Source organism: Cydia fagiglandana, chromosome 18 (assembly GCF_963556715.1).
Source record: "Cydia fagiglandana chromosome 18, ilCydFagi1.1, whole genome shotgun sequence".
Lineage (NCBI taxonomy): Eukaryota > Metazoa > Arthropoda > Insecta > Lepidoptera > Tortricidae > Cydia > Cydia fagiglandana.
The window spans coordinates 1,128,253-1,154,384 of NC_085949.1; the positions used below are offsets into that span (position 1 = coordinate 1,128,253).

General features: G+C 38.8%; 1 protein-coding gene across 1 annotated transcript in view; it reads right to left on the reverse strand.

The window, feature by feature from the left end:
* LOC134673266 (hemicentin-1) overlaps window positions 1–26,132 on the reverse strand; it is a 231,000-nt gene that overhangs the window by 9,081 nt on the left and 195,787 nt on the right. The window contains exons 4-9 of the mRNA XM_063531231.1: window positions 25,298–25,408; window positions 19,501–19,704; window positions 17,715–17,866; window positions 16,073–16,214; window positions 14,500–14,630; window positions 11,817–11,976 (exon numbers count right to left, since the gene is read on the reverse strand). Of these exons, the coding sequence (XP_063387301.1) occupies window positions 11,817–11,976; window positions 14,500–14,630; window positions 16,073–16,214; window positions 17,715–17,866; window positions 19,501–19,704; window positions 25,298–25,408 (900 nt within the window). The remainder of the gene's footprint in view (window positions 1–11,816; window positions 11,977–14,499; window positions 14,631–16,072; window positions 16,215–17,714; window positions 17,867–19,500; window positions 19,705–25,297; window positions 25,409–26,132) is intronic.

The window sequence follows — 26,132 nt, forward strand, 5'->3', positions numbered from 1 at the left end:
CTCATACCTACAAGATTCAAGAAAAGTGGTTTGACTGGTGCCAATAACGGAGGTACGCGATATACCTACACGTAAGTAATTCTTTTAACATAGTTTCATACTAATACCAATATAAAATTACCTACCTATAAAGACTCAACGGTATGAGAGCTGAGATTCTAACCTACTCACTACATTACCTTTGAGTTTGTAGGGAAAACCCCAACTTACTAGCATTAAAAACACTTATTATTAGAACGTACAAATTCTCTTGACACGAAAAAAAAAACCAGCATTTTAAATCTCTCTTTAAATCATTCGCAGATTCTTAGAGTACTATAAAAATGCTGAAAGCTTTAGTTTATCGACAATAACCTCGAGCAAAAGTCACAAACTTCAGTTTCCATTAACTTCTACGATATTACTTTGAAAAAGTTATACGTATCCTGGTTCATGGCACCAGAATAATGAAGAATAAGACTGAAGCTCTATAATGATGAAAATAGCAAGAAAACTATCAAAGTTTGAAGATTTAATCTAGATTGATAGCGCTAGTTTGCCAAGATAATAGCTAGAGGCGTTTTAATGAGAAAATGTGAAATCATATTTATAATGAGAATTTGATATTTAAAGAGAAATTAAATATCAAAACTTGTCCTGGATAATTTAGTTTCAAACAGAGACGTACATTGTTAGAAATAAAGAAAAAAGTGGAAAAACTCACTGTCTCGGGCGAGACTCGAACTCGCGACTGGGATACTAGCCATCGCTCTGCCAACTAAGCTACCGACTCTTACCCGTTGACAGCGAATATTTCCACCATACGTAGTTACCATTGTGGTTTCGTTTTTGCTTAATTCAAAGTTACAGACGTCTAGACGTCTAGACGTTTAGTTATAGATATCTGCTAATAATACTGCCATAGTTATTTGAACAGACGAGTGCAGTCGCAAGTTCGAGTCTCGTCCGAGGCAGTGAATTTTTCGATTTTTTCTTGATTGTTACGTGAACGAATCCGGTTATTATATTATATTAGTCTGTCTTAGTTTTAATACTCGTTAATAATTAAAATACTTCGTATAATTTTTTTAAATATTTAAATAGCAGTAAGTAGTATTTACTTAGGGATGTAGTGCATAAATGTTTTCCATCGTATTTTCGCGGAATCGTTCGTATTTGTCATGATGGTTCATTCAATGTCAGTACTCTTTATACCGACCGAGACTGACTGAAATAGGAAGACAAGTTCGGAAGTTTCCGTGAAAATTAGATGTAAAATAATTATACACTACATCTGTACCTACTCAGTTGTTTCTGATATATCTCTCTTCGTCTTGGACTCTGGTTTTAGGTGACAGTCCATTTCCAACGACAACAGCGCTACCACTCATTTTACTATGGAAATTGACAATAAGTAGTGGAGCTGCGGTCAGAAATGGAATGTCACCCTTAAGGTGACAGTCCATTTCCAACGACAGCTGCATTACTGTTGATTTTACTATGGAAATTGACAATGACAGCGACGCGTTCAGTACCGGTAGTGCAGCTGCGGTTAGAAATGGAATGTTACCATTACGCTGTATGGCGTGCAGCGTCACTTTGTATTGAAAGACAGCAATATTTCTACGCGATACGAACAGCGTCAAACGGATAATAAGGCCTAAGTTCCCCAACATAACCATGAAGCGTTTTAATGAGAAAATTAATAATAACAAGTGTTTCCCCTAACCCGTTACCTGGTAAATTAAATTTGCCCCGGGCCTTTACGCTGCATTCCACAAAAGCGCTCGGAAATTTAAAGCATTTTCAAAGAAAATGCTAGTTTTAATACCCTATTATGAGTAAAATGCGGGTAAGTAAGCATGTTATATTTCAGCGGGCGTCTTAAAAACGGATTAGAATGTGAGTATTTTTAATTGAATGTGAAGGATATTAAAATAATAGGCCACCAAACGAAGGAAAAACGGGGGAAATCATATGTATTGTGTATAGGTAAACGGATTTTGGCACAGTTGTAGGGAATGGTGTATTAAACAACAAAAAGACATAAAAGTACCGGAGGGTAGGGTTGAAGCTAACGGGTAGGGCGGGGTTTAAAAGTCCCCTTTTATAGTTTTTCGTAAATAATTCGTAAACGGCAGCCCATAGCAAAAAAAATGTCTTATACGTACATAAACTATATAAAATTTCCGACCAAAATAGATATACACCAATATAACACATCAAATATAGCACATCAAACTGACACTGGAGGTAGTGTATCCAAACCAGCTTAACATGACCTCTTATGTCGTTTTATTATCCCATGTATAATATATATAACAGCGTAAAGTCATGAAATTAGAAGGGGACAATAGATATGGCCCCCTTACGAAAGTTGCGACTGGATTTTTAGGTTTTATCTCAATTACTCTGAAATTTGCTTCTCAAAACAAATTCTACTCCGAAATCTAAAAAAAAATGATGTCGAGCAAAACTAGGCCAATCAAACGAGAACCCTTCAATAAAGCACGTTAGAAACCTAAGTTGACACGACTCATATATGTGTCACTCTAAACGTTGTCAGGGTTTAAGCATTTAGCTACCAATCTAGGCGTCCGACCGAAATCCGACCAGCGTCCGAACTCCACAGACATATCCGAATAGAACATGTAAATGCACTCTAAACAATTCGATTCCCTCGCCACACCTAGATCAGGTTGAGACGCTCAACGCTGATCCAGTGTAGTAAATTCAAGTGTGGTGCGAGAGGGTGCTGGATTATACCTAGGCTACCTTCCTTCCACACAGCCCGATCACTCTACTAAGCTAGTAGTACTAACTAATCCCCCCGGTTCACCAATCGCCCGAACACTGCCACATACATAAGTGCCATATATACAAATGTCCAAGTCTCAAGCAAATTCCTACTCGGAAAAAACTATTCCCCTGTCTATCGATCATGCTCTATATAAAATGATTTTTATGTTATAATCACTTTCTGTAATAGTGTTTCGAGAAGTCATTACACACCAGACCTATTGCATATAAATTAAGTACCTATTCGAAGTTACTGAACTCTGGTTTTCACGCGTTATTCCTACCGCTCGGCTACCAGTTTTCTCACATGTGACATCTATTCACATATGTCTATCATTCAGGGATCACAGATCGTCCAACTGGCGAACGTAGACTTAAACCGTCAGCTTACGCAGTGCTCTAGCTAAAAATTGCAACGTAATTTGGATTTGCGTTTGGTGTGAGAGAGAACTTGGAGGTTGTTATATAGACGGTTGATATTTCCTTAACCCCCCCATAAACCTAATTCAGAAAAATGTCGAGGCAAAAGTCGCACGCGATGGTCAGGTCATGTAACCGCACAGCTGGCGATTACTGAATTAATTACTTGTCACAACCTTGAAAAATTGTTTGTCAGATTTTATATTTGACCGAACGCGAATTTTTTTTTAATCGACGCTTTTTCAGAAGGGTCTCAAATTGTACCTATTTAACCTTGGTTTCTGGGGCCCATTTCTTGAACGATTTAGACTAATATTATTAATCCACGAACTATCAAATTGTATGGGTTGCTATGACAACGCACTAATAATATTAGTGTAATACCGTTCGAGAAATGGGCCCCTGCAGGATGCATTTTTAAACTTTTGAAAATGTAATACGGCCCCGACACTATCATTAGCAATGACATGAAATTTCATGACGCTCCAGCGTTTGGTCCATTCAGGTCATGACATTCCTAAATCTCCCCACACACTTATCAGTATTTCTATCAGTATTTTCATCATTACCTTTCACGGGGAATTTTAAGTTATTATTTTCCTAACCGTTCTTAGTTATGTTGTAGTGTACGTTTTGAAGAACACAAAACCAAGACATTATTCAATCATCGATTCAAGTATTTCTAACCTGTCGTAATTATACTATGTACTGTGGCAACTCTATGCCCGATGAGCCAGAAAAATGCAGAAAAAGAAAAAGTTTATTAAAAAGAATATTTATTTGTTTCAACCTTTTCGTGCGTGCGTGCGCCATGACTGTGTGAAAGATTGGTAGTTAAAAAATGTATCCAATTTTTTTTTATTCTTACCACGAATCGGGAATCAAACTATTCTTAAAGTACAATCAGCATCATATAGTAGGTAGCATCCAAAGTACCTATTCAAATAGTTCGGTACGCCATACATACCTATTATATGGTATACCGAACTATTTGAATACTTTGGATGCCACCTACTATACGACGCTGACTGTACCTACTGGATTCTTCTGTTATATAAGAATGTATACGTATTTGGTTAAGAAAAAAGGTACCTGATATGTAGGGATTGCAATCCAGTCCGGCGGATCCGGTAATCCGGCCGGATCCGGCACATTATTCAAGATACCGGATCCGGCAAAATTCACCGGATCTGGTCTCGGATCCGGTAAAGTGAATCAAAGCGCTAAAATATAAAATAACAGCTTAAAACACTGCTAAAATTTAAAAGTTCTCGCCAATATTCGAATTTTCTCGCTCGCAAACAGCAACACAACAACTTGTTTGTTAGTTGACGACTTCTAGCCGACGAAATATGTGTAGTCGTAGCGTTGAGATTTCCGTGCACCGTAAGTACTGGATTGGTTTATATTCAATTTATTGTGTTGTTTCATTGTAATTTAATGTACATGTTCTTTCGTTTTATTTTGTACAAACCATTATAGCCCACTTTAAGACACAGGTTTTTGGGGTATCCAAAATACTAATACTTGTACATAATTATATTAATTATTAAAACAGTGGTTAGGATTTTGCTGATTAAAACTAGTCGGGGTTTCTGCGGTTGACTTGACGTTTAGTAAAAACAATATCTGTGGAGGTTCGAAGTAAGGAGGTATAAAAAAAGAGTCCGTCATAAAGCAAGTTCGAACGGGATAGTCTTATATGGAACATTCAACCATAAACACTAATTATTCATTCTCAATTAGTCATAAAACTTTTTAAGCTTTACAGGCCTGATTTAGTTAATATGTTTTACCCTTCTTACAAATACATAAGTCAAAATGAGAGATAAAGACCAAAACGAGAAGATCAAAACTATTCATAGCTAATTTAGGCCAGTAACGCGTTTATAAATACAAAATGCCATAAACCAGAGAGTTTACTTATAGGATAGATGCATACTTACAACGTGTTATTATATAAGGCCATATACAGAATATACAAAATAGGGATGTTGACCATATTTTAAAAAATATATTGAACTCCATGCACGAAATAAAACGCAAAAGGGAATATTACGAAAAAGTCGGCGTAGGGTCCACTAGCAAATTCAGAGGGTCTAATTCGAAATGCGAAAATCGAAATTTCGTTATCAGTCTCTAACGCTCGAATACGCAAGAGTGATAAAGAGGCAGAAAACGAAATTTCGCGGTAAGCCCTCAGTATGTGCTAGAGGCGCCCCCTACGCAGAGTATTGCGTAATATTATTCTATTTCCCTGCAATACGGCGCCGCTACCACAATCCATCACAATCTGGAGGTCTACCGCGAAACTCGAAATTTCGTTATCTAACCTCTCTATCACTTTTCATCATCATCATCCTCACTTTTGCATATTCGAACGATAAAGAGGCAGATAACTAAATTTAGATTTTCGCGTTTCCCGGTAAAAATATAATTAAATTGTTGTCATCATAAAATAAAAGGTCTTTAATTTTTATTTCATGTATGGAAACTTTTAGAAAGGGACAGAGATTTTCTTTGTGCATCGTATTCTGCATGTTTTCCTTTTTTCTTAAGAGTCAAGTGAAAATAAACTTCAGATCAATGATAATAGAGTAGGTATACTTCACTTATGGGGGGGGGAAGTCAGGGTATGGTCTTGGTGGGAATCGCTGTATGTGAGAACAGCATTGCCTATAAAATGCCAAGAAACCGTCTGCTGTGTTAGTGGCGGAACACCAAATTGAAGCAGAACCCTGGCCAGTCCGAGTCACCCACGTCCCCGCCGTTCCTCCTGGGAACTGCTGCAACCGCGCAACCGCGCGGCCGCCACATCAGAGTGCAGCTGAGCCGAGGGTGCAGGGCGAAAGGCGAATCTTCTGCGCCTCAAAACAGAACAAATCTCACTAGGGAGGAAACCCGAAACAAAACCGAGCACGCCCACAGGCTCTAAGGTGGCAGCCCCGCCAGTAGGCTAGGGTACAGTGGGTTAATCACTCGCTTACCTGAAACCCAAACTGATTACTGAAACTGATATAGTGCGAAACCGGACCGATCATAATACGACGACCTTTGGCATGAAAATACGGACACGAATTGCTTGTTGAAACGTGCGAACACTGAGCGATGACAGACGACTAGCCCAAGCAGAAGCAGAAATGCTAAGATACAAACTGCAGATACTCGGTCTCAGTGAAGTGCGCAGAAATGGATTCGGAGAACTGAGAACGTCCAGGGGCCTTACATTTCTTTACTCCGGGAAGGAAGATGAAGAGAACGTTCGTGAAAACGGCGTGGGATTCCTCCTTACTGACGCTGCGAAGAAGAGCCTGCTGGACTGGAAGCCCATCTCGGAGCGAATCATCACAGCCCGGTTTAACAGCAAAGCCCGCAAGATAACCGTCGTTCAGTGCTACGCTCCCACAAACTTGGCATCAGAAGAAGTTAAGGACGATTTCTATAGTGCACTCCAGCTGACTTTAAAGAACATTCGCAAACAAGACATAGTCATCGTCATGGGGGACCTGAATGCCAAGGTAGGCACTGATAACGGCGGCTGTCAAAGACACATGGGCACACACGGGCTGGGAGTCCGGAACGATAACGGAGAGAGATTTTTGGACTTCTGCCAGGACAATGACCTCACCATCGGAGGCACCTTATTCATTCATAGAGACCACCATAAGTACACATGGAACTCACCCGATGGAGTCACCAAGAACCAAATCGACCACCTTGCGATAAGCTCCAAATGGCGCTCATCACTGCTCGACGTCCGTAACCGTCGTGGTGCGGATATCGACAGCGACCACCACCTAGTCGTAGCCGAGGTGCGGCTCAAAGTAGCCGTAGCTCGAGCTACCAGAGCGACCACCAAGGTAGGCAAACGATTTGAGGTAAATAAGCTGCGGAACCCAGACGTAGGCGACGCCTTTAGGCTCGAGCTGCGAAATCGCTTTTCCGTTCTCGAAACGGATACTTCTTCAGTCGACGCTGAGTGGAATCACATCAAAATGGCCTATACAGAGACCAGCTCCGTCGTTCTTGGACACAAAACATACACACGTGAGGACTGGATGTCACAAAGAACCTGGAACTTCATCGAAGAAAGGCGCCAACTCCATCTTCAACTCCTGGGAACCAGCGACGTGGCAGTGCGCGAAGACCTAAGGCTGCAATACAGACAGATGCGCAGAAAAATCTACCGCAGTACCCGGCACGACCGTCGAGTATGGGTTGATAGTGTTGCGGATTGCGCCCAACGCGCTGCGAACTCCGGCAATCTCAGGGAGATGTACAAGGCAACGAAGACCTTGGCCGGGAACGGCAACCAGAGGAAGAAGAAGCCCTTGAAAGACAAGAATGGCCAGTTAATTGTGACATCGGAGGGGCAGCTTCAACGCTGGAGGGAGCACTTTGAGGAGATCTTCCGAGTCCCGAACGACCCCGTTAATACACACACACCTGCTGCCAGCTCGCCCGCACGCAGCCTAGACATTGATGTGTCTCCCCCTACAGGAGAGGAAGTAGTGAAGGCCATCCGATCACTGAAGAACGGCAAAGCCCCAGGAGTCGACCTCATTACAGCGGAAATGCTGAAAGCTGACATCCCAACCGCTGCAAACGCGCTGACGCCTTTACTACGGAACATCTGGTCAGCCGAAGAGTTCCCCGACGACTGGAACAAAGGCCTTCTTATAACCGTGCCCAAGAAGGGAGACCTCAGTGATTGTGGCAATTGGAGAGGCATCACTTTGCTTTCGATTCCATCTAAGGTGCTCTGCAAGGTCATCCTAGAGAGGTTGTCGAAGGCCGTCGAACCTCTTCTTCGCAAAGAGCAGGCTGGCTTCCGACCCAACCGATCGTGTACGGACCAGATCAACACCTTGCGCATAATACTCGAACAGGCATCAGAATGGCAGAGGGAAATGTACTTGACCTTTGTGGATTTCGAAAAAGCCTTCGACACACTGCGGTGGAGCTGTATCTGGGACCGGCTACGCGAAATTGGAGTCCCCGAGAAGATCACGAACATAATTAAGGCCATCTACGGGAAGTATTCTTGTAGGGTAACTCACGACGGCCTAGTCTCGGAGGACATACCGGTTCATGCGGGTGTTCGCCAGGGGTGTCTCCTTTCACCTCTCCTCTTCCTTGTCGTCCTCGATGGCATCATGAACAACACCACTAACAGCAAGCGCCGCGGCATAGAGTGGGGACTGTCCAACGTCTTGGAAGATTTGGACTATGCCGATGACCTATGCCTATTGAGCCACACGCGCGCCGACATGCAAGCCAAACTGGACGACCTACGGCGAGAAGCTTCGGAGACGGGACTAAAAATTAACACCCGGAAGACCCAGGAGATGAGGTGCGGAGCGACGAGCTCGTTGCCGTTGCTCATCGGCACAGAGGGTGTGGAGAGGGTTCACAAGTTTACCTACCTCGGAAGCGTAGTGTCGGAAACCGGAGGGACCGAAGAGGATATCGCTTCGAGAATCGCCAAGGGAAAAGCGACCTTCGCACAACTCCGTCCTGTATGGCAATCGCGGAAACTGACTAGGAGAGTTAAGCTCAAGATATTCCAGTCCAACGTGAAAACCGTATTGCTGTACGGATGTGAGACGTGGAAGGTCACAAACGACATCTCACGTCGGCTCCAAGTCTTCGTCAACCGCTGTCTTCGCCGTATTCTCGGTGTATACTGGCCCAAGAAAATCTCCAACGTAGATCTGTGGGAACGCTGTGGTGAGACTCCGATCGACCAGCAGATCAAACGCCGCAAGTGGAACTGGATCGGCCACACGTTGCGAAGGGATTGCGATCACATCCCGAGGCAAGCCCTCGACTGGAATCCCCAAGGAAAGCGGAAACGTGGCCGCCCTAAGCAATCCTGGCGACGGACGATCATCGCAGAGGCGGCGACCATTGGCAAGACGTGGAGCGAAATGAAGCGCGTAGCTCAAGACCGAACGGGATGGCGTAGCACTGTGGATGCCCTCTGCCCCATCTAGGGGACATAGGATATTAAGTCAAGTAAGTCATACTTCACTTATTGATTTAAATGCCAGTAATGACTCTTGTTAGTATAAAACCTTCTTCTAAAGTACTTTAAATGACGGAATGAGGGATTAGAGTGATGCGCTCCACTCACTATCAGTATAATGTCATTATTTTGACATTTCTTCAAAAATATTAAATTTGTTTAATAACTTCATTATCGTCCATCATTCTTTCTGTCATTTCTGATTCCATCATTCTAACCAATTCACTGTCAGTATAATGTCATTTCTAGTATCATTACTTTGACATAACTCCAATACTGACGGAAATTATTAAAATAAACTTCATTACTTGCCGTCATTCCTTCATGACACTCCCTACACTATCACTAAAAACGTCATTCCGTCAAAGTAATGTCAGTATCCATGATAGTGTCGGGGCCGTATAATAGGTTTTGAATAAAACGCGTTCGTTCAAATGGAAATTTGGAAAATTAAACATCAATAAAACATTTTCGAAGTCGCGATAGGACAGCAGATTACTGTCAACACCGCAAAAAACCGCAACCCATAGTGACAGGTGGATCGCAAACGAGATCAAAAGCATCATTTTTTTTAAAATTATGAACGGTAATTCATGATTATGAAGGAAGTAAAATCTTTATTTTACCAGAACCCTCAACCCTGAATACGGAGATGGCTCAATGGATCAAGATCCGGTTTCTGAGGAACACGCACAACGGGTTATTGGGGACATCCTTGGGAGAAGTCTGTACTTAACTGCAATGGTCGTCTTCTTAGATCAGGTGAACCAAGATTAAGATTGATATGATGACACCAGAGGCGTAGCGTGGGGGGGGCTAGGGGGGCCATAGCCCCGGGCGGCACATAAGCGGGGGCGGCAAACACGGAATTTAAAAAATAAAAAATTAAGAAATCACGATTTTCAAATCGTACTGATGCGATGGTAGCACGAACGTCGCGCGGCGGCGGTGTGGATGTCGAGATCGCTGCCGGCCGGGGCGCGGCGTTCCGAGCGCCCGCCGAGATTATACACGAACGGACGAAAGAGCTTAAGGGTCTGTTTTACTGTACAATAATATTACTCCTTATTTTTATAACTTTAAACCTTATTTTGGAATGTGTGGGATTTTTATTTCTCGAACTTATGTCAACTGTTTACTGAGACAGTAATGACAACAAACAAATTTGAAGTTCGTCATTTGTTTCGATTTTGAGAACGGTGCAACAAGTGCTAAGTGCAACTCCTACGGAAAAAAATAATATGTAGATTCGATTTGCAAATTATTATTTAATTATTGTCGAAAGGTAACTACCTAATTATTTTTATTGTATTTGAATGTTGAGTAATTAAATATTTCTAGTTTGAAAGTTTTAGGCGTATGTGCGTAAACTTGGTACATTTCTACCTTAGTTAGGTACCGAATAATTAGTAATAGGTAAGTACCTACATAATATGAACCTGTTTTATTTTGGAAATACACTGTAATCTCGATAACCCGAACCTCGTTAAGTCGTAATTCTCAGTACCTAAAATACTTAAATCGAAAAAACGCGGTAAATATAGAATTATTTCGACTCCGTAACTCGAACAAAATATTAATTCCCTGTGAGCTATTGATAGTAGTTACTTATTTATACTCGAATTTCAAAGAGCAGACTCCGTAAATCGTAATTAGCAAAATTTATAATGACGTCTTACTTGGAATCTCCCGAACTCATAGCAATAAAATCCAAAAGAAATGTCTGGGTCTTCTATCTATTGTTTGTGCCTTGCACAAGTTGTACACGTGCATGGAATGGACGCATTTATTAAACTTTCTAAGTAACACATAAACACAGCTGTGTTCGTTATTTTTATTCACTATCGGTCAGTATTTATTTTACTGTTAGCTTGATAACAAATAAAGAAGCCAGAGCAGCAATTAACACTATGAACTTATGTTGAAAGGTGTAAGGAGTTTTCAGAAAATAGTGTCCCCAATTAGCATTAGTAGAGTTTGGCTAATGAAAGTTGGACAAGCAAAAACGCGGGAATTAAAAAAAATCTACAGCAGGCATCTCTTTGATTACAAGGATTGCATAATTTTTTACATATACAATACAATAAAACATAATTGTATTTGAACTGTACCTATTTTAATTGTATCTTAATTTTAAATACTAATTTTAATTTATTTATTTTATAAGTTATAACATTTTGCAATATTGAATCAGATTGTCGTTCTCTTAGACATTTGTATGCCAACTAGCAAAACATAGTGTTCAAATGTATATAACATACTTAACTACCTAAGACCTATTGTGTAGGTACCTATGTTTTACAAATAAAGCATTCTGATTCTGGTTTTTAAGTAGGTATTTTTTTTGTAGTATCCAAGTAATTGCACTCAGTTCTCAATAAATGATAGCCAGCCAAAAAAGAAAAAATATCTTAAATTTTTTACCGAACTTTGTCATGTTTGACCTCTAATGTTGATCATAAACGGGGCGGCAAATTTCTGATCGGCCCCGGGCGGCAAACACATACGCTACGCCGCTGGATGACACCATTCTATGAGGAAGCACAATTGGTTGCAGATGAGATCCTAGATAAAAGGAATCTTGACTTACATCTGACCAGCAAGGACACAGGATTGCTAGTGCCTTTGCCCTCGCTGTTGGCTGCCATGCAGGTGTAATCGCCAGCTGCAGCCCTGGTCACCCTCTGGAGAACCAAGCTCTGGGCGCTGAGGATGATGCCGTCAGCTTCGTTGTGGAGGATCTCGGTGTTCTAGAAAAAAATACAAGTTATAGACTATTACAGGTCGGCAAACCGCGGAGCGAGCATGCTGCTTTTTGGAGGTAGATATAGTCACCACACGGGATTGTTATGCCATTTAGGGTTCTTGCTAAATTGGAAATTCTATAGCGTAATTATTGAACAACCAATTTAGCTAGGACCCTAAATGGCGCCACAATCGCGGAGCATGATGGTACAACTGCGAGCTACTAACACTTGGAGTTCCCAACAACACATTTTATATTAATGAAAAATATAAAAATTCACCCCTTCTGGAAAGACTCTCACTTGCGACCTTTTGGAACACCGGTCCAATCGCTCTTCCAAAAGGTCTCAGTCGCAAGTTCGAGTCTTGCCGGAAGCGGTGAATTTGTCCATTTTTCCTTTAATACAAAATTTGTCTTATCGCTCGCAGACGTATCTTCATGATAAAAATAATACAAGGAAAACAACTTGAGGTTCCTAAAAGTAGTAATTTTTACTGCAGATGGCTCTTCTTCTAAATATGCCAGAAAATACAAAAAACAATATGGTCAAATCATACTATGCTAAAAAAGTGACGACCTACTCAGAATAAGACGCCTCAGAATGTCACATTCTCAGATCAGATCTACATCGAAAATGACGTCATAAGACTTATAAGAAACAAAATATTATAGGTCCTCAGAACGTGATCTAGTATATCGAAAGTGTCCTACTCTACCTAAAGGTTATTTTGCATAATGTATACAGGGTTGTAAAAATAACAACAACATGCACAGAACGCAAAAAAATAACGGATTTGAATAAGAAATTACACATGCTGATCTTAAAAAATACAGAATCAAATTGAGTCAGCTTCCGTCAGCGGCATCAAAAGAACAACATTAATTTGGCGAAAACTTCCCCTTTGAGTTTCATAGGACGGCAATTCTTTGCAGGCTTGCAGGAATTTATTATAGCCCTCAAAAGGCCGAGCGGAAAGTGTCATTTTTCCTACAGAATAAATAGAGAATACTTTACGCGCAAGTTGGGTAAAGTAGTTTCATAATGTGGAATTTGTTTTTTAAAGTAACAAACATGTAACGTGATTTTTTTTTAAAATCACGTTACAAGTGTGTTAATATGTTATGGAGACTTATTTTTTTTTAATCTTACTATTTTCAGTTTTACTATTTCAAAGGAAATTTCCAAGTGAAATTACAAGAAAAGTTATAAATAACCAGCAAATTAACATTAAATAGATTGGGACAATTGGGAGATGAAAACCTTATAAGTATCTTATGATTAATAAAAAAAAAAATTTTGGTACACTGCTTAGTTTTGTTGTGAAAAAGCTTCCTTGCGTAATATCTTTTATATACTTACCATAATATTAATTATAGTAGAAATTGAAAATACCTACTAAAATATTTACGTAACTTTTTAACGAGTCTCAGAATTGATAAACCAACAACGATATTGAATTAAGTCGGTGAATTAAATTTTTAACAACTCTTTCAAAGTTAACATACAAAACTGAGGAAAAACTAAACAACTTCCTAAAGGGGAAAAGTTTGGGCCCGTCAAACCAGGGTATGAATATGTTTTATGATCTTAATCATCATCAGTATTTATGTGGCATCTTATAATTTCAGGATAGTTTGCTAAGAATAGAATCCGCGTACATGTTTGAATGTCATTCACCATTCATTACGCTCAATCAAACTTCAATGGAATCTAATTCTAGCTAAATACGGCTCACGCATTGTTCTATTCATTCACTGTCCACTCTGGGACAGCCTGGACAGCATTTGACCAAAATTCCCAGCATCTGGGCTCACTGGAATATGAGCCTTATCTACTTTCAATTAAAGTTCATGATGCTTTGTTATCTTTGTTGTAGTTGGATCCTTTTTATTTGACGGTTGCGGAAGGCTAGTGCAGGCTGCGTCAAAATTGATAAATTCACGTTTTAAGTGATCAATTCCAGAAATGTGTCCGAGTTAAGAGTGATGAAACTATGAAGAGATTTTGACTATTTGAAATCGTCGGGTGACAAGCAAAAGTCACTAACTAACACTATTGAAATTTTTGGACATTAAACCGTGTAACAAGTGTAATAAAGTGCATTGTTACTTCAATTTTTTAATAGTACTTAATGATTTTTGCTTGTCACCCGACGAAATTATCTAGTAATAATTATAATTTTATAACATTTATAAGTTCATTCAGAACTTGAAATTGGTCCTCATTATTAATATTTAAATAAAGATAAAGAAAAATCATTATTAAACATGAACGATTGCAAGAAATAAGTGACAAGTCAAAGAGAATCAAAATGAGTAAAAGTTAAATTAAAAATCTGATGAAATATTTAACTAATAAAAAAATACACCTTGTGGCGTATAATAATTAAATTACTAACTAAGTACAAAGGTGCTTTATGTTAATTTATTCCTTGGTTCCCATTCATATTTTTGAAAGCCTGAAATTTTTGTTATTTATTGTAAGTACTTTATCCAATTTTAACGTATAGGTTATTGGCATACTCACATCGTGGAACCACACTAGTCGATGCACTTTAGGGTTAGCCCGCACCGAGCACTCGAAGTACACGTCATCCCCCTCCTTTATCTCGTCCGGGTTAAGACTGGAGCCCATCCTCAGATCCACTATCGGAACGTCTGTGAACAATAATGGGGTTTAACGTAGCGTTGCGCCTTTGACTGTCCTTCAACCGTACGAAGCTTAAGTAGATTGGTTTAGGGGTGAACTCAGACAATTCTTGATATATGAATTTTAAAATATTATGCATACGAGTAGTTAAGAAGATCGAGGTTTAAGTTCTTTAAAATCAAATTGATACAGCATGCAAGGCTTGGAACCGCTTTAAAAAAAAAGTGGTAAATGGAAATGTTTTCCTAATATCCGGTTTAATAATAACGGTTTCAAAATAAAAAGGTTTTGCACCAAGTACTTACATGATAACGGTTTAGAAATTTAATCGGTTTCTGAGCTTTGTCAGCATTCATATTTAGTTAATACTAAATAGTTGATCGATCTTTTGAATAAAATGAATATTCATCGAGAAACCGATTTGTCGATCAAGAGATTAACGCGATTCCGATTTTTCGAACAAGCGTTCATCGCAAAACAATTCTGTCGAGCAACAGTTTATCATTCCGATCTTTTAAATTACTATTCGTCGCGGAACCGTTTTATTGGAATAGCGTTCAAAGTCGCACTCTGAACAATGTGTAAATATAAATTATTCTTTAGGGTGTTTATTCAAATTGAAATATGACTCCATGCTATATTAATGAATAATATATATACTCATGGGCAAATATAGAGAAACGGAAAAAAAATAGTATGTAATTTAAAAATTAGTACCTAACTAAACATTTTTTTTTTGCGTTCCTCTAAATTTGTCCATGAGTGTAGTACCACAATTTACACCAATTAAGAGATTGCCCGAGTTTACCCTTGCCTAAATTACCGTAGAGCCATAACAAAATAGACACAATATCAATGGATAATATGCTCTTCAGTTTTACTATGCCTTAAGTCTTGGTTAGACAATGAAATTGTTCCATGCATTGTAGCCAACATAATACCGCATTGGTCGATGAATAGTTAGGCTTGGTTCCGATCTCTGGGCAATCTAAGATCTATTCTATTCTAATATGTAGGCACAATACTAACAATGCATTTTCTGAAAGTTCTTATTTGATAAACAACAATATAAGAATGGTAAAGTTGACACTAAAGTCTAGTTTAAAATGTTTGAGATTTGTTGTTATATTAAAGTCTCAAAAATTGTGTACAAGAGTTAGATTTATGCATCTTTCTTGTGAAAATATTGCAATAAATGGACTCTTAACTTAATTTTCTTATTTAATTGTTCACAAGAAAGAAGCTCCTTTTCAAGAACGTTATCTGCACCTAAAGCTTTTTTGAAAATAACAATATAATGCAAAATGCGGCATCTTTTTGCTTGAAAACGTCACCAACTATATACCGCGTTGCGTCGGCGCTAAGAATGAACAGGTCAGTAAATTCGTTAATAAATCTCCCAAGGAATCCAGGGCAATGAGAGAAACACGCGTTTAGTGCAAGAACTCACAGTGCACATTAAGCCTCCATTTGTCTTCGATGGCCGAGTCCGGAATGTGCTTGTTTTCCGCCCGGCACATAAGGAACCTCCCGTCATCTTCTACCGCCGGTACTAGACTGAGGACGCTTAGTGTTTCGTTGTTTTCTGAGAACTGTAACAAAGAATAATATATATTTTATACTAAACAGTGATTAGTTTCTAAAAAGTTAAACTTTTTGGTCAGAAAGGTGAAAAAGTTTTTTCTGTATATTAACATACACACACTTAGTTAATAATAACTTAATAACAAAGTAATTTAAGTCTACTGATTTGTAAGTTTGTTACCAACAAATCTATGGATTGAATCGTTTTATTTTTAATTTATTAAAATAAAAAATAATTTTACGCCATTTGTATGTTTACCTCAGCTATGCCCCCTAATTTGATTTTATCATGATCAGAAAAGCTACAGGCTTTCAAAAATTTGAAAGTATTTATGGAATTACTTTACGTATTTTATTCCGTATCTTATCCAATTATAAAAAAATCGAAAAAAGTCAAACGAAGAATATATCCAGGGAAAAATGAGGAATAAAGTCACATTTTTCGTTTGGTTTTATTCCTGAAACCATATTTCATTATCCTAACGAAATTCGTTGTTCATGGTGAAAGTTTTAATTGTTTTTCGTGTTTCATTCTATTTAAACAGTGTTTACAAACTTGGAACATGGAATTATTTCAAGAAATACTTTAAGATCATTAAAAACTACACAAACCACAGAGCCGTACAAACTAAACTAAAATCCCGGTACATTAAAGCTAAATACGGAAGCTCTAAGAGATAAAACACAAGTATAGACCGAGCCCGTGACAAACGGACAAAGGAAGCGTTTTTGCCTTTTGAGCGGCGATCCTTTAAAAAGAATCAATTAATTAAAACACAAAGGAGCAGGGGACAGCAGGAAACAGCTCACTTGGTAGCCTGATTTGGGAGTTTATTGAGTCGAAAAGTGCATAGGATTAAGGTAGCAACTCGAGTTTAGTTTGATTGAAAACAACCAAAACTTCCGGCATCCGCAAAGTTTATTGGAGTTAAAATTGTAAGTCTGTGAATGTGAGTGTTCGAAATAAAAGTAGTAACTGCAAAGTTAGTTGGTGCTAAGACATGAAGTTACAATGCTTCGAAAATATAAAATTATAATCGGGTGGATTTAAGGATCTCATCCACATTCATTATTCATCAATCATTAGTAAATATAAGCGGACATGAATATCGGGGATTGATATAGTTAATGTTGTGTGTCGGCCGAGTGACGTCCCTAGTGTCCAACAGTTCAAGTAAAATAACAATTAAGATCAAGTGCCACGGCATTGCGCCTCTGGCTTCGGCTAAGGCGACAACCATGGGTTGGAGCGAGACATAGCGATCGAACTTTTCGTTCTCACCTATAGTTTTCGCCTTAGCCGAAGCCAGTCACGCAAAGTCGTGGTCAGGCCTTTAGAAACAACTCGCGCTGCTAGAAGATGCTGATGACAACTTTAAGCAGTCTTTCTTCAAGACCACGGGGACAATGTTACCATCCCAGAAACACTAAAAGTGATTTGAAAACTTAAGATACGTGATTAACTCCCATTTTCGATAAAATGATTGCACTTATCTTCCGATACTTACATTCTTTGCCATACGCTTCAGCTGCCTGTTGTTCTTCCACCACGACACGGAGGCTTCGGGTCTCGAGCCTGTCGTCTTGCACTCAATCTCGTACCTCTTGTCGGCTGATACTTGCTTCTCTTTGGTTAGTATCGTCACTGTAATTGGCTTCACTGCAATAAATCAAAAGGCTTGTAAGTTAGCGAGTCTTTACTTAATTATTGATTGTTCACATAATTAACTAGTTTAAGATATAGTGGGATCCTTGGTTTTCAAATATAAGTCGTAAAGACCATCCTTAAGCAAATCACGAAATATGACATCGAGTACATTATATGCATGATACGAATCCGGGTAATAAGCTATTTGCAGGCCAAATTTCGCCCAAATCTTACATAAAGAGTTATGTACAAACGTAATTCTTCATTTCTATTTATTTAAATGTAAAGTCCTAGTATCGTCCAAATATATAAATCAAAATACATGTAGGTCCATTAGGTATTCGTATTTATGATACGTATTTAAGTCTTTACTTGATTTGTTGCGAAGTAAAATTGCCCCCATATCCTTAGTTGTTGTACGTTTCTACTCTTAGCACGGTACCGGACCATTAAATCAATATAGATATCGATGTTGGTAGACCAGAATCATTCATAATAATGAAGCGTAAAACTGTTTCAGCTTCAACGATCTTTGGTGAAATATCCATTGTTCAGTTCTACACTCAATTGATGTTATTACTCGAGTACCGCGTGACCCAGATTTAGAAGTAGTTTGAAACCGTGCCTTTAACGTTTGAAAATTCTTACTTCTTTTCCTAATGATTTACTTAGAACTAACGTTGTGCTCTTATTACATGCTTTTAGTATAAATGCGAGCAGTAAAAGAGCAGGATCGGTGAGATTTTACTAGCTGGCGTTTTATTTTAATTGGACTAGCTTTGATTTAATTTGTAGTTTCAAATAAATTCGTCGCTGTCATCCAATTAGTCAGAGATTGGCAGCGATCAAATCAAAAATAATGTCTAGATTTTGCGTTCTAGCGCAAAGCGTATTCAGGTAACACAATTTTGCCTTCATAAATAAATAATGTTGAAAACGGAATTTTAAGATAAATAATTTAAAGTAGGTATAGGTATGTTTGCATAAAATTTTGATTTGAGATACCGCTAATTGGCTAAAGCGGGTAGAACTGAATGACTTACGTACAAAATTAAACTTGAACGATGTTTTAATGGAGCAACTTTAACCAACGTCGACCTGACTACTATTACGTATACCTACTTTAGTAGCATTCCATCTCAATCGCGACTGCGCGAAAAGAGAAAGAATAAAGAGGAATACTCACAATTGATATCCAATGTGAGCACTTTAGTCTGCGGCGGCGCCAAGTTGGTGTTGGCGGTCTGGCAGACCAGCCGCGCGTTCAGGTGCTGCCGGCCGACGTTGGGGAACGTCAGCGTGTTGACGGTGACGCCGTCTCGCTGGTCGTAGGAGTCGTCGATCACCGTGTCCTAGAGGTACCAGACCACCCAGGGTCTTGAGAGAAACCGAGAAGGAATTAAGAAGAAAACTCACAATTGATATCCAATATGAGCACTTTAGTCTGCGGAGGCGCCAAGTTGGTGTTGGCGGCCTGGCAGACCAGCCGCGCGTTCAGGTACTGCCGACTGACGTTGGGGAACGTCAGCGTCTTGACGGTGACGCCGTCTCGCTGCTCGTAGGAGTCGTCGATCACCGTGTCCTAGAGGTACCAGACCACCCAGGGTCTTGAGAGAAACCGAGAAGGAATTAAGAACAAAACTCACAATTGATATCCAATATGAGCACTTTAGTCTGCGGCGGCGCCAAATTGGTGTTGGCAGCCTGGCAGACCAGCCGCGCATTGAGGTGCTGCCGGCCGACGTTGGGGAATGTCAACGTGTTGACAGTCACGCCGTCGCCACGCTGCTCGTAGGAGTCGTCGATGACTGTGTTCTCGAGGTACCAGGTCACCCAGGGTCTTGGACGGCCTGTGAAAGAGTTGATAGTTATACTCTGTATCTTTAGGTATTTAAATAAAATTAAACAAAATCTACCCTCAAATGGCAGACTAAAGTGGATGCCATGCATACGTTGACTCGTCGGTTGGTTGACATTCGGAGGGTGGGTCACTTCTGGATGATATTAGCTCAGGACCTAAACAAGTGACGGCTATACATATAATGCTGATATAAAAGGCTGATTATTATGATGATGATGATATGATGCCTATAAAAAAATCGTTAAAGTTGACAAATAGTTTTTTTTTAGAGGTATAGGGGGAAAACGAGCAGACAAATCGCCTGTTGATAAGCAATTACCGCTAGTGATATGCCGATGAGAACGTTCTCGTTTCTAAGAATACTTTTCCGAAGAAATTTCCGGAAAATTTCAAACTTTCTCGAGAACATTCTCTTATTAGCATAATAAATTAAGAACAATCTTAATTATTTTTAATGAAATGACATACATATTTACTTTTGTTAAGTTTAATACCTTTTGCCTCAAATAACTCATTTGGGCAATTTTGTGTTGTTTTACTGCTGTTTTTTTTATCAATTAGTGTTATTTCTTATATTGGCATGAATGGTGGCAAGTGTTTGCTTTTAAGCTTCCATTGTATTTGTCTTATCTCCTACACTAAGCGATTAAACAAAAGAATTAATCGCTTTTGCGGCGAAAGGGCACCATGCAACACCAGAGAGGTTGCAAGTGCCTTCCTTTATCGATCTTTATTCATTGTAAAAATCTGTGGGGGAGGTTAATTGTCCATCGTTGCCTGTGTAGGGCTATTATGATGAAGATAGAAATATTTCGTTCCCTAAAACGTTCCGCCAACTCATAGAAACAGAACAAAACCCCTTAGATTAGGCACACAATAAAGTAAAGCCTTGATTAGTTCGTTGTATTGTTTCGTCGAACGAACAAAAGGATAGGGAAAAAGAACAATATTTATGTTATAAATGTACGCTACTCTATCGCGCTGAGTAGCCTGTGTCATTCGAATTTTGCACTTTAATACATGGGAACAAGGTTTATATTTCCATAGTTGAGAAAGTAAGCTTCGTATATTGGTGTAAACATGATAGGAGTTATATTGTTTTATCCGCAGTTATCGAAACTTTGGACAGGTTGATCGATGTTACATTACGGCTTATGTATTAAAAAGCGTTTTCTGTAAAGCTGCCTACATTATTGTTAAAACTTCTAAAATAATTACCAACATGGCGAAATACTACTTTTGAAGTTTAATTAACTCAATAACTACATACCTAACACAATATATTATGGTTTATTCCATTATTTTGTATAGTCACACCATCAGATCTATTGTCAAGGCGTCAGGCACGCGTATTCGGGAAACGAGATAATCACAAGATCTAGAGACGATATAGAGATCAACTAGATTTACATAAGATATCGACTAGATGTGACTTGGATATCTAAGTCATAACTTGTCGAAATCGTTCAAGAGGGCCTCTAGAATCGCGGAAACGTCAAATTTGACATATCTATCTTACAAATATCTTTAAATTATCCATATCGTAACTTGTTGAGGTCTAGTAGAGAGATCTAATTCATTTTCAGAATCGAGCCGAGGGTGTGTGTTGAGATATTATTGAGTACCTTGGCCGCTCCGATATATCTGATGCACATATGGCCTTACGAGGATATATGTTTATTAGTCAATACTTTTTTTTAATTAAACACACTGATTATAATTAGAGAGAGCTTATTAATAATGAATTGGGTTAATAAACTACCGTAACATTTTTCGTTAATGTAATGACCCACGCAGTATAATTCCTCCAATGTTCGTAGTAAAGCTACAAGGTGTCGTGACCAGATCGCGATAGCGCCAACAGCACTAAATACAATTTAGCATCGAAATGACAACTTGTCAGCAAGATTAATGGTTTCGCTGGAATTAGTAACTTTTCAGGGACGCTGGTCGGACATTCATCGAAATATTGGAGGTTGGTTTTTATGCCATGAGGCCAATACATTGAGAAAACAAAATGATATCAGTCGCGCCTGCATTTTGCTCGCAACTGTCCGTACATATATATCTAGGTACTAGCTATCCGCTCCGGCTTCGTACGGGTTAATAAATTATACACTACTCAAGAATCACTCTATTGATAGGTGAAAGCCGCATGAAAATCCGTTCAACACAGACAGACATGGCAAGGGACTTTGGGCCCGATTCGGATTTTGAAATGGACATCTATTAGATATCTTGTAGACATCACCAAGATACGATAACGATATGTTTAAGATCTAACCTGTCAAATTTGACATTTGCGCGATTCTGGAGATACTCTTGAACGATTTCCACAGGATATGACTTAGAGATCCAATTCATATCTAATAGATATCTTACTCTATCTAACGTAAAAGTGACATTGGTTGCCCGAATTGCGCTGCAAAAGAGAACTAGTTGATATCTAAACTATAACGTATCTAGAATGGATCTAGTATTAGGTACGTGTCGTCTCTTGTGAATATCTTGAAGTTCGAATAGGGCAGTTTGTTTCGTAAGGTGTACTTTGTACTTACGTGAAATTTACGAACGTGTCTTGCTATTTCAGTTAGTACAAATAGTACTGACATTTACATAGCATGACAAATATGTATACGAACGTTTCTAAGAAAATACGATGCAAAACAATTATGCACTACATCTAAACCTACACTTTTATAGTATTTGAATTAACCATTTTTTTGCAAGCTACAACATTCATTTCCTTTAACAAACTATGCTAAGATTTTTTCTTCTCTTGGCTAACAATACAAAAGTAACGTATCTTCCCTCTTGCCATCTTAAACGAAAACTTTTCTCTTCTTACTTCAATCTTTTTTCACTTAACTAGTAATTTAAACTAAGACAAAATTCAGACTTAGGGCCCGATTCGGATTATAAAATAGACATCACTAAGATACGATAACGATATGTTTAAGATCTAACCTGTCCAATTTGACATTTGCGCGATTCTGGAGATACTCTTGAACGATTTCCACAGGATATGACTTAGAGATCCAATTCACATCTAATAGATATCTTACTCTATCTAACGTAAAAGTGACATTGGTTGCCCGAATCGCGCTGCAAAAGAGAACTAGTTGATATCTAAACTATAACGTATCTAGAATGGATCTAGTACGTGTCGTCTCTTGTGAATATCTTGAAGTTCGAATACGGCAGTTAGTTTAGCATGTACTAATAAACGACAGCTAACTAAAGCGTATCAATCAGTCTAGTCTGTCTAGATTACCTAGGTATTGGGTTTGAGCTAGAATAACTAAACAAACAGACAAGCCTCAGATTGACTGTGACTAATAAATGAAGCAGAGAACGGAATCACACCAGTTTGATTAAACCTCGCTAAGACCCAACATACAAAATAATACCTCTTTGTAATTTGAACCTTGTTGTATATTTAATTGGGATGAATTTCGTTTGATTGAGGCATGAATCAATAGAAGAGATACTTTATTTGGTTCGTGAAAGGTTCTCATTTGATTGAAACAGTTAAGCCTAAGGAAATTAAGAAGAAAAGGACGACCGCTCAAGAACGCATTTCTATATACCGGGTGTGGCCTGTAACACGAGCAAATAATTAAAGTTTAGATTGTACTCCTCAAACGGTGACACTTTTGTCCAACAACTTTTAAAAATTATGATGTATTTAGACTTCCTATTTTTCATACAAAATAAATATTATCTTCAATGGACGCCATCGCCATGCCATATCATTTGTGATTGACGTTGCTTGTCGTGCCTTAAACATAACAAAATTCGCAATACATTGCGTCTTAGAATAAACTTTAAAGTGTATTAAAAATCAAACCACAAGTTATTTTTAAAAGTTGCTGAACAAATGTTGGTCAGTATGAGAAGTACAGCCTACAGTTACATTTTTTGCTCGTATTACAGGCCACACCCGGTATAAACGTAGTCCACCTTTTCCTCTCTAGATATTAACATTATAAAAAATATTTTTACACAATTCAATGTATATTAACCACAGCCCCTTTGTTTGATTTTATTAGACGATATTAATATGCTTGGTTCGTCTTTAGTAATATTATAATTATGTCTGAAGTTCACTTTCTATTTTCAAATACTACAAAGAGGGACCAAAAAGAGGGTGGGTACTTAAAGGGGAAAAAATCACATTTGTACTTTTATCAAGTTTGTATGTCCCTATTTCGTATAATAAATAATTTTTCTCAAAAATGGACGGCAAAGTCGACTTTGCCGTCTAAAAAATAGGTCGCGAAGCGTGTAGTTTATGGTCAGTCAAAAATTAAAAAGTTAAAAACATTGCAGTCTCGATTTTGGGACTGCAATGTTGCATAAAAATTCCATTATTTGTCGAGTTCCAAACTTTTTAAAAGTTGAAATGGCCATATCAATTGAAGGCACAGGCCCATTAAACAGCCAAACAGATGATTAGTACCACGACTATTTAGGTGTCTCAAATAGGTTGGCGCATTTTCGGCAGAAAAATACACTTCTATTTTTTTATAAAAAAAATAAAAAGGCGGCAAGGGCTTTTTTCTGTGAAAATATATACGTAAGAATGTTGCTTTTGTAAAATATGTCTATAATATTTATATGTCTTGCACCATTTTTGAGAAAAGCACTATATATGACTCGGCTGGAAGGCTACTTGCTGGCTTCGGATTCAATTAAACGGACTCCCAAGGTCGTCCGTTTAAAACGAATCCTCAGCCTGCAAGTAGCTACTTCCGAGCCTCGACAATAATGTACTATATACATCCATATACAACAGGCAGGCAACCAATTGACGGTTATAAAGAAACCCAGAATATTGCGTGCCGCGCTGCAGTAACATTACCACAAATACGTCTCGTTAAGGTCCGCATGCGTTGCTTTAATCATACCTGGAATATTAGGGATATTTTCCTTTGTAAATGCTTTCTATAGGACTAATTGTACCTTCCGTTTATAATATAACAATATCATGTAGTATTTTTACAAACCGACCAGTGATTGACCCTTTAGAAATTGAAAGTGATGACAATAAATCACTGGTTTAATTGAGAGAGAAAGAAACTTGTCTCAAAAGTGATAATACCTAACCGCTATTTCATACATTTTAAGTAGTATTTCCCATGGTCGACTTTTTTTCCTAGCTTATTTAGGTGTCTCACAGCTGGCCAAAAGCCTTTCACTTTTTTCCTAGCTTATTCAGGTGTCTCACCGCTGGCCAAAAGCCTTTCACTTTTTTCCTAGCTTATTCAGGTGTCTCACAGCTGGGCAAAAGCCTTTCACTTTTTTTTCTAGCTTATTCAGGTGTCTCACAGCTGGCCAAAAGCCTTTCACTTTTTTTCCTAGCTCATTCAGGTGCCTCACAGCTTTCTCTTTCGTCTCCATAACTCCCGATTTAGTGTTTCTTCCGGACGGTTGTTACGGAAACTAAGTCGTCCCACTATTTCTGACTGTTCCTGCCGCGTCCGCGCCCACTTGGCATCTACTTCGTAGCTACACTAGCCCACTAAACTAAATATGATTGTTATCATGACTATATGATCGTTATTTTTTTACTAACTCACCTCCTTCTACTTCGCAGGTTAGCTGCACATTTGATCCTTCGTTATAAGGCTCCACTAGCTTCGTCCTGTCTCTTCTTTTGGAGTCGTATATCGTGGGCCGATTTGGAGGTACTGCAACAAAATACCATGGATAAGGTAAAAATTTAAAAGATGTGCAGTTGCATGGAAAGCTTCCGTAGCTCACAAGGAAGGGTACCCAACTGTCCGGCTCCGATTTGATTTATTTTTATGTAGGTAGAGTAGTCTAAAATAACTGACACGTATTTTTTTAGCTGTCCATATTCAACTTACTGGGAGAATTGACCTCCAAAGTACTTAAAAGTGACAAAACTCTCTCACTCTAACTGCTGCCCGAATGCCATAGATAATGATGAGCTATACTAACTGATAACAGTGAAGTTAACTTTCAGATTTCTTGTCGGAGAATTCTTGAAGTCGACCCTACAGCGGTACAGTCCCGCGTCCACCGCTATGAAGTTGTCGAACATCAGTACGGCCGGTGTTGCGCTCGCTCTGAAGTACGCGCGGTTCCCAAAGACGGGGGACCAGAGCGACGGCACCCGAGACCCATAGTGTCTCTTACTAACATAATTATCTATCTTACTCTAACTCGCAGTGTCTCTGTAGTCTGTACATCATGACTATCTCTGTGACTCTCTCTCGCTGCGACTATCTATAAGCTTCGAGCATAGACAATGCAGTGTCTCTGTCTCTGTCTAACATGACTATCTCTCTCACTCTAACTGCTGCCCGAATGCCACAGATAATGATGAGCTATACTTACTGATAACAGTGAAGTTAACTTTCAGATTTCTTGTCGGAGAATTCTTGAAGT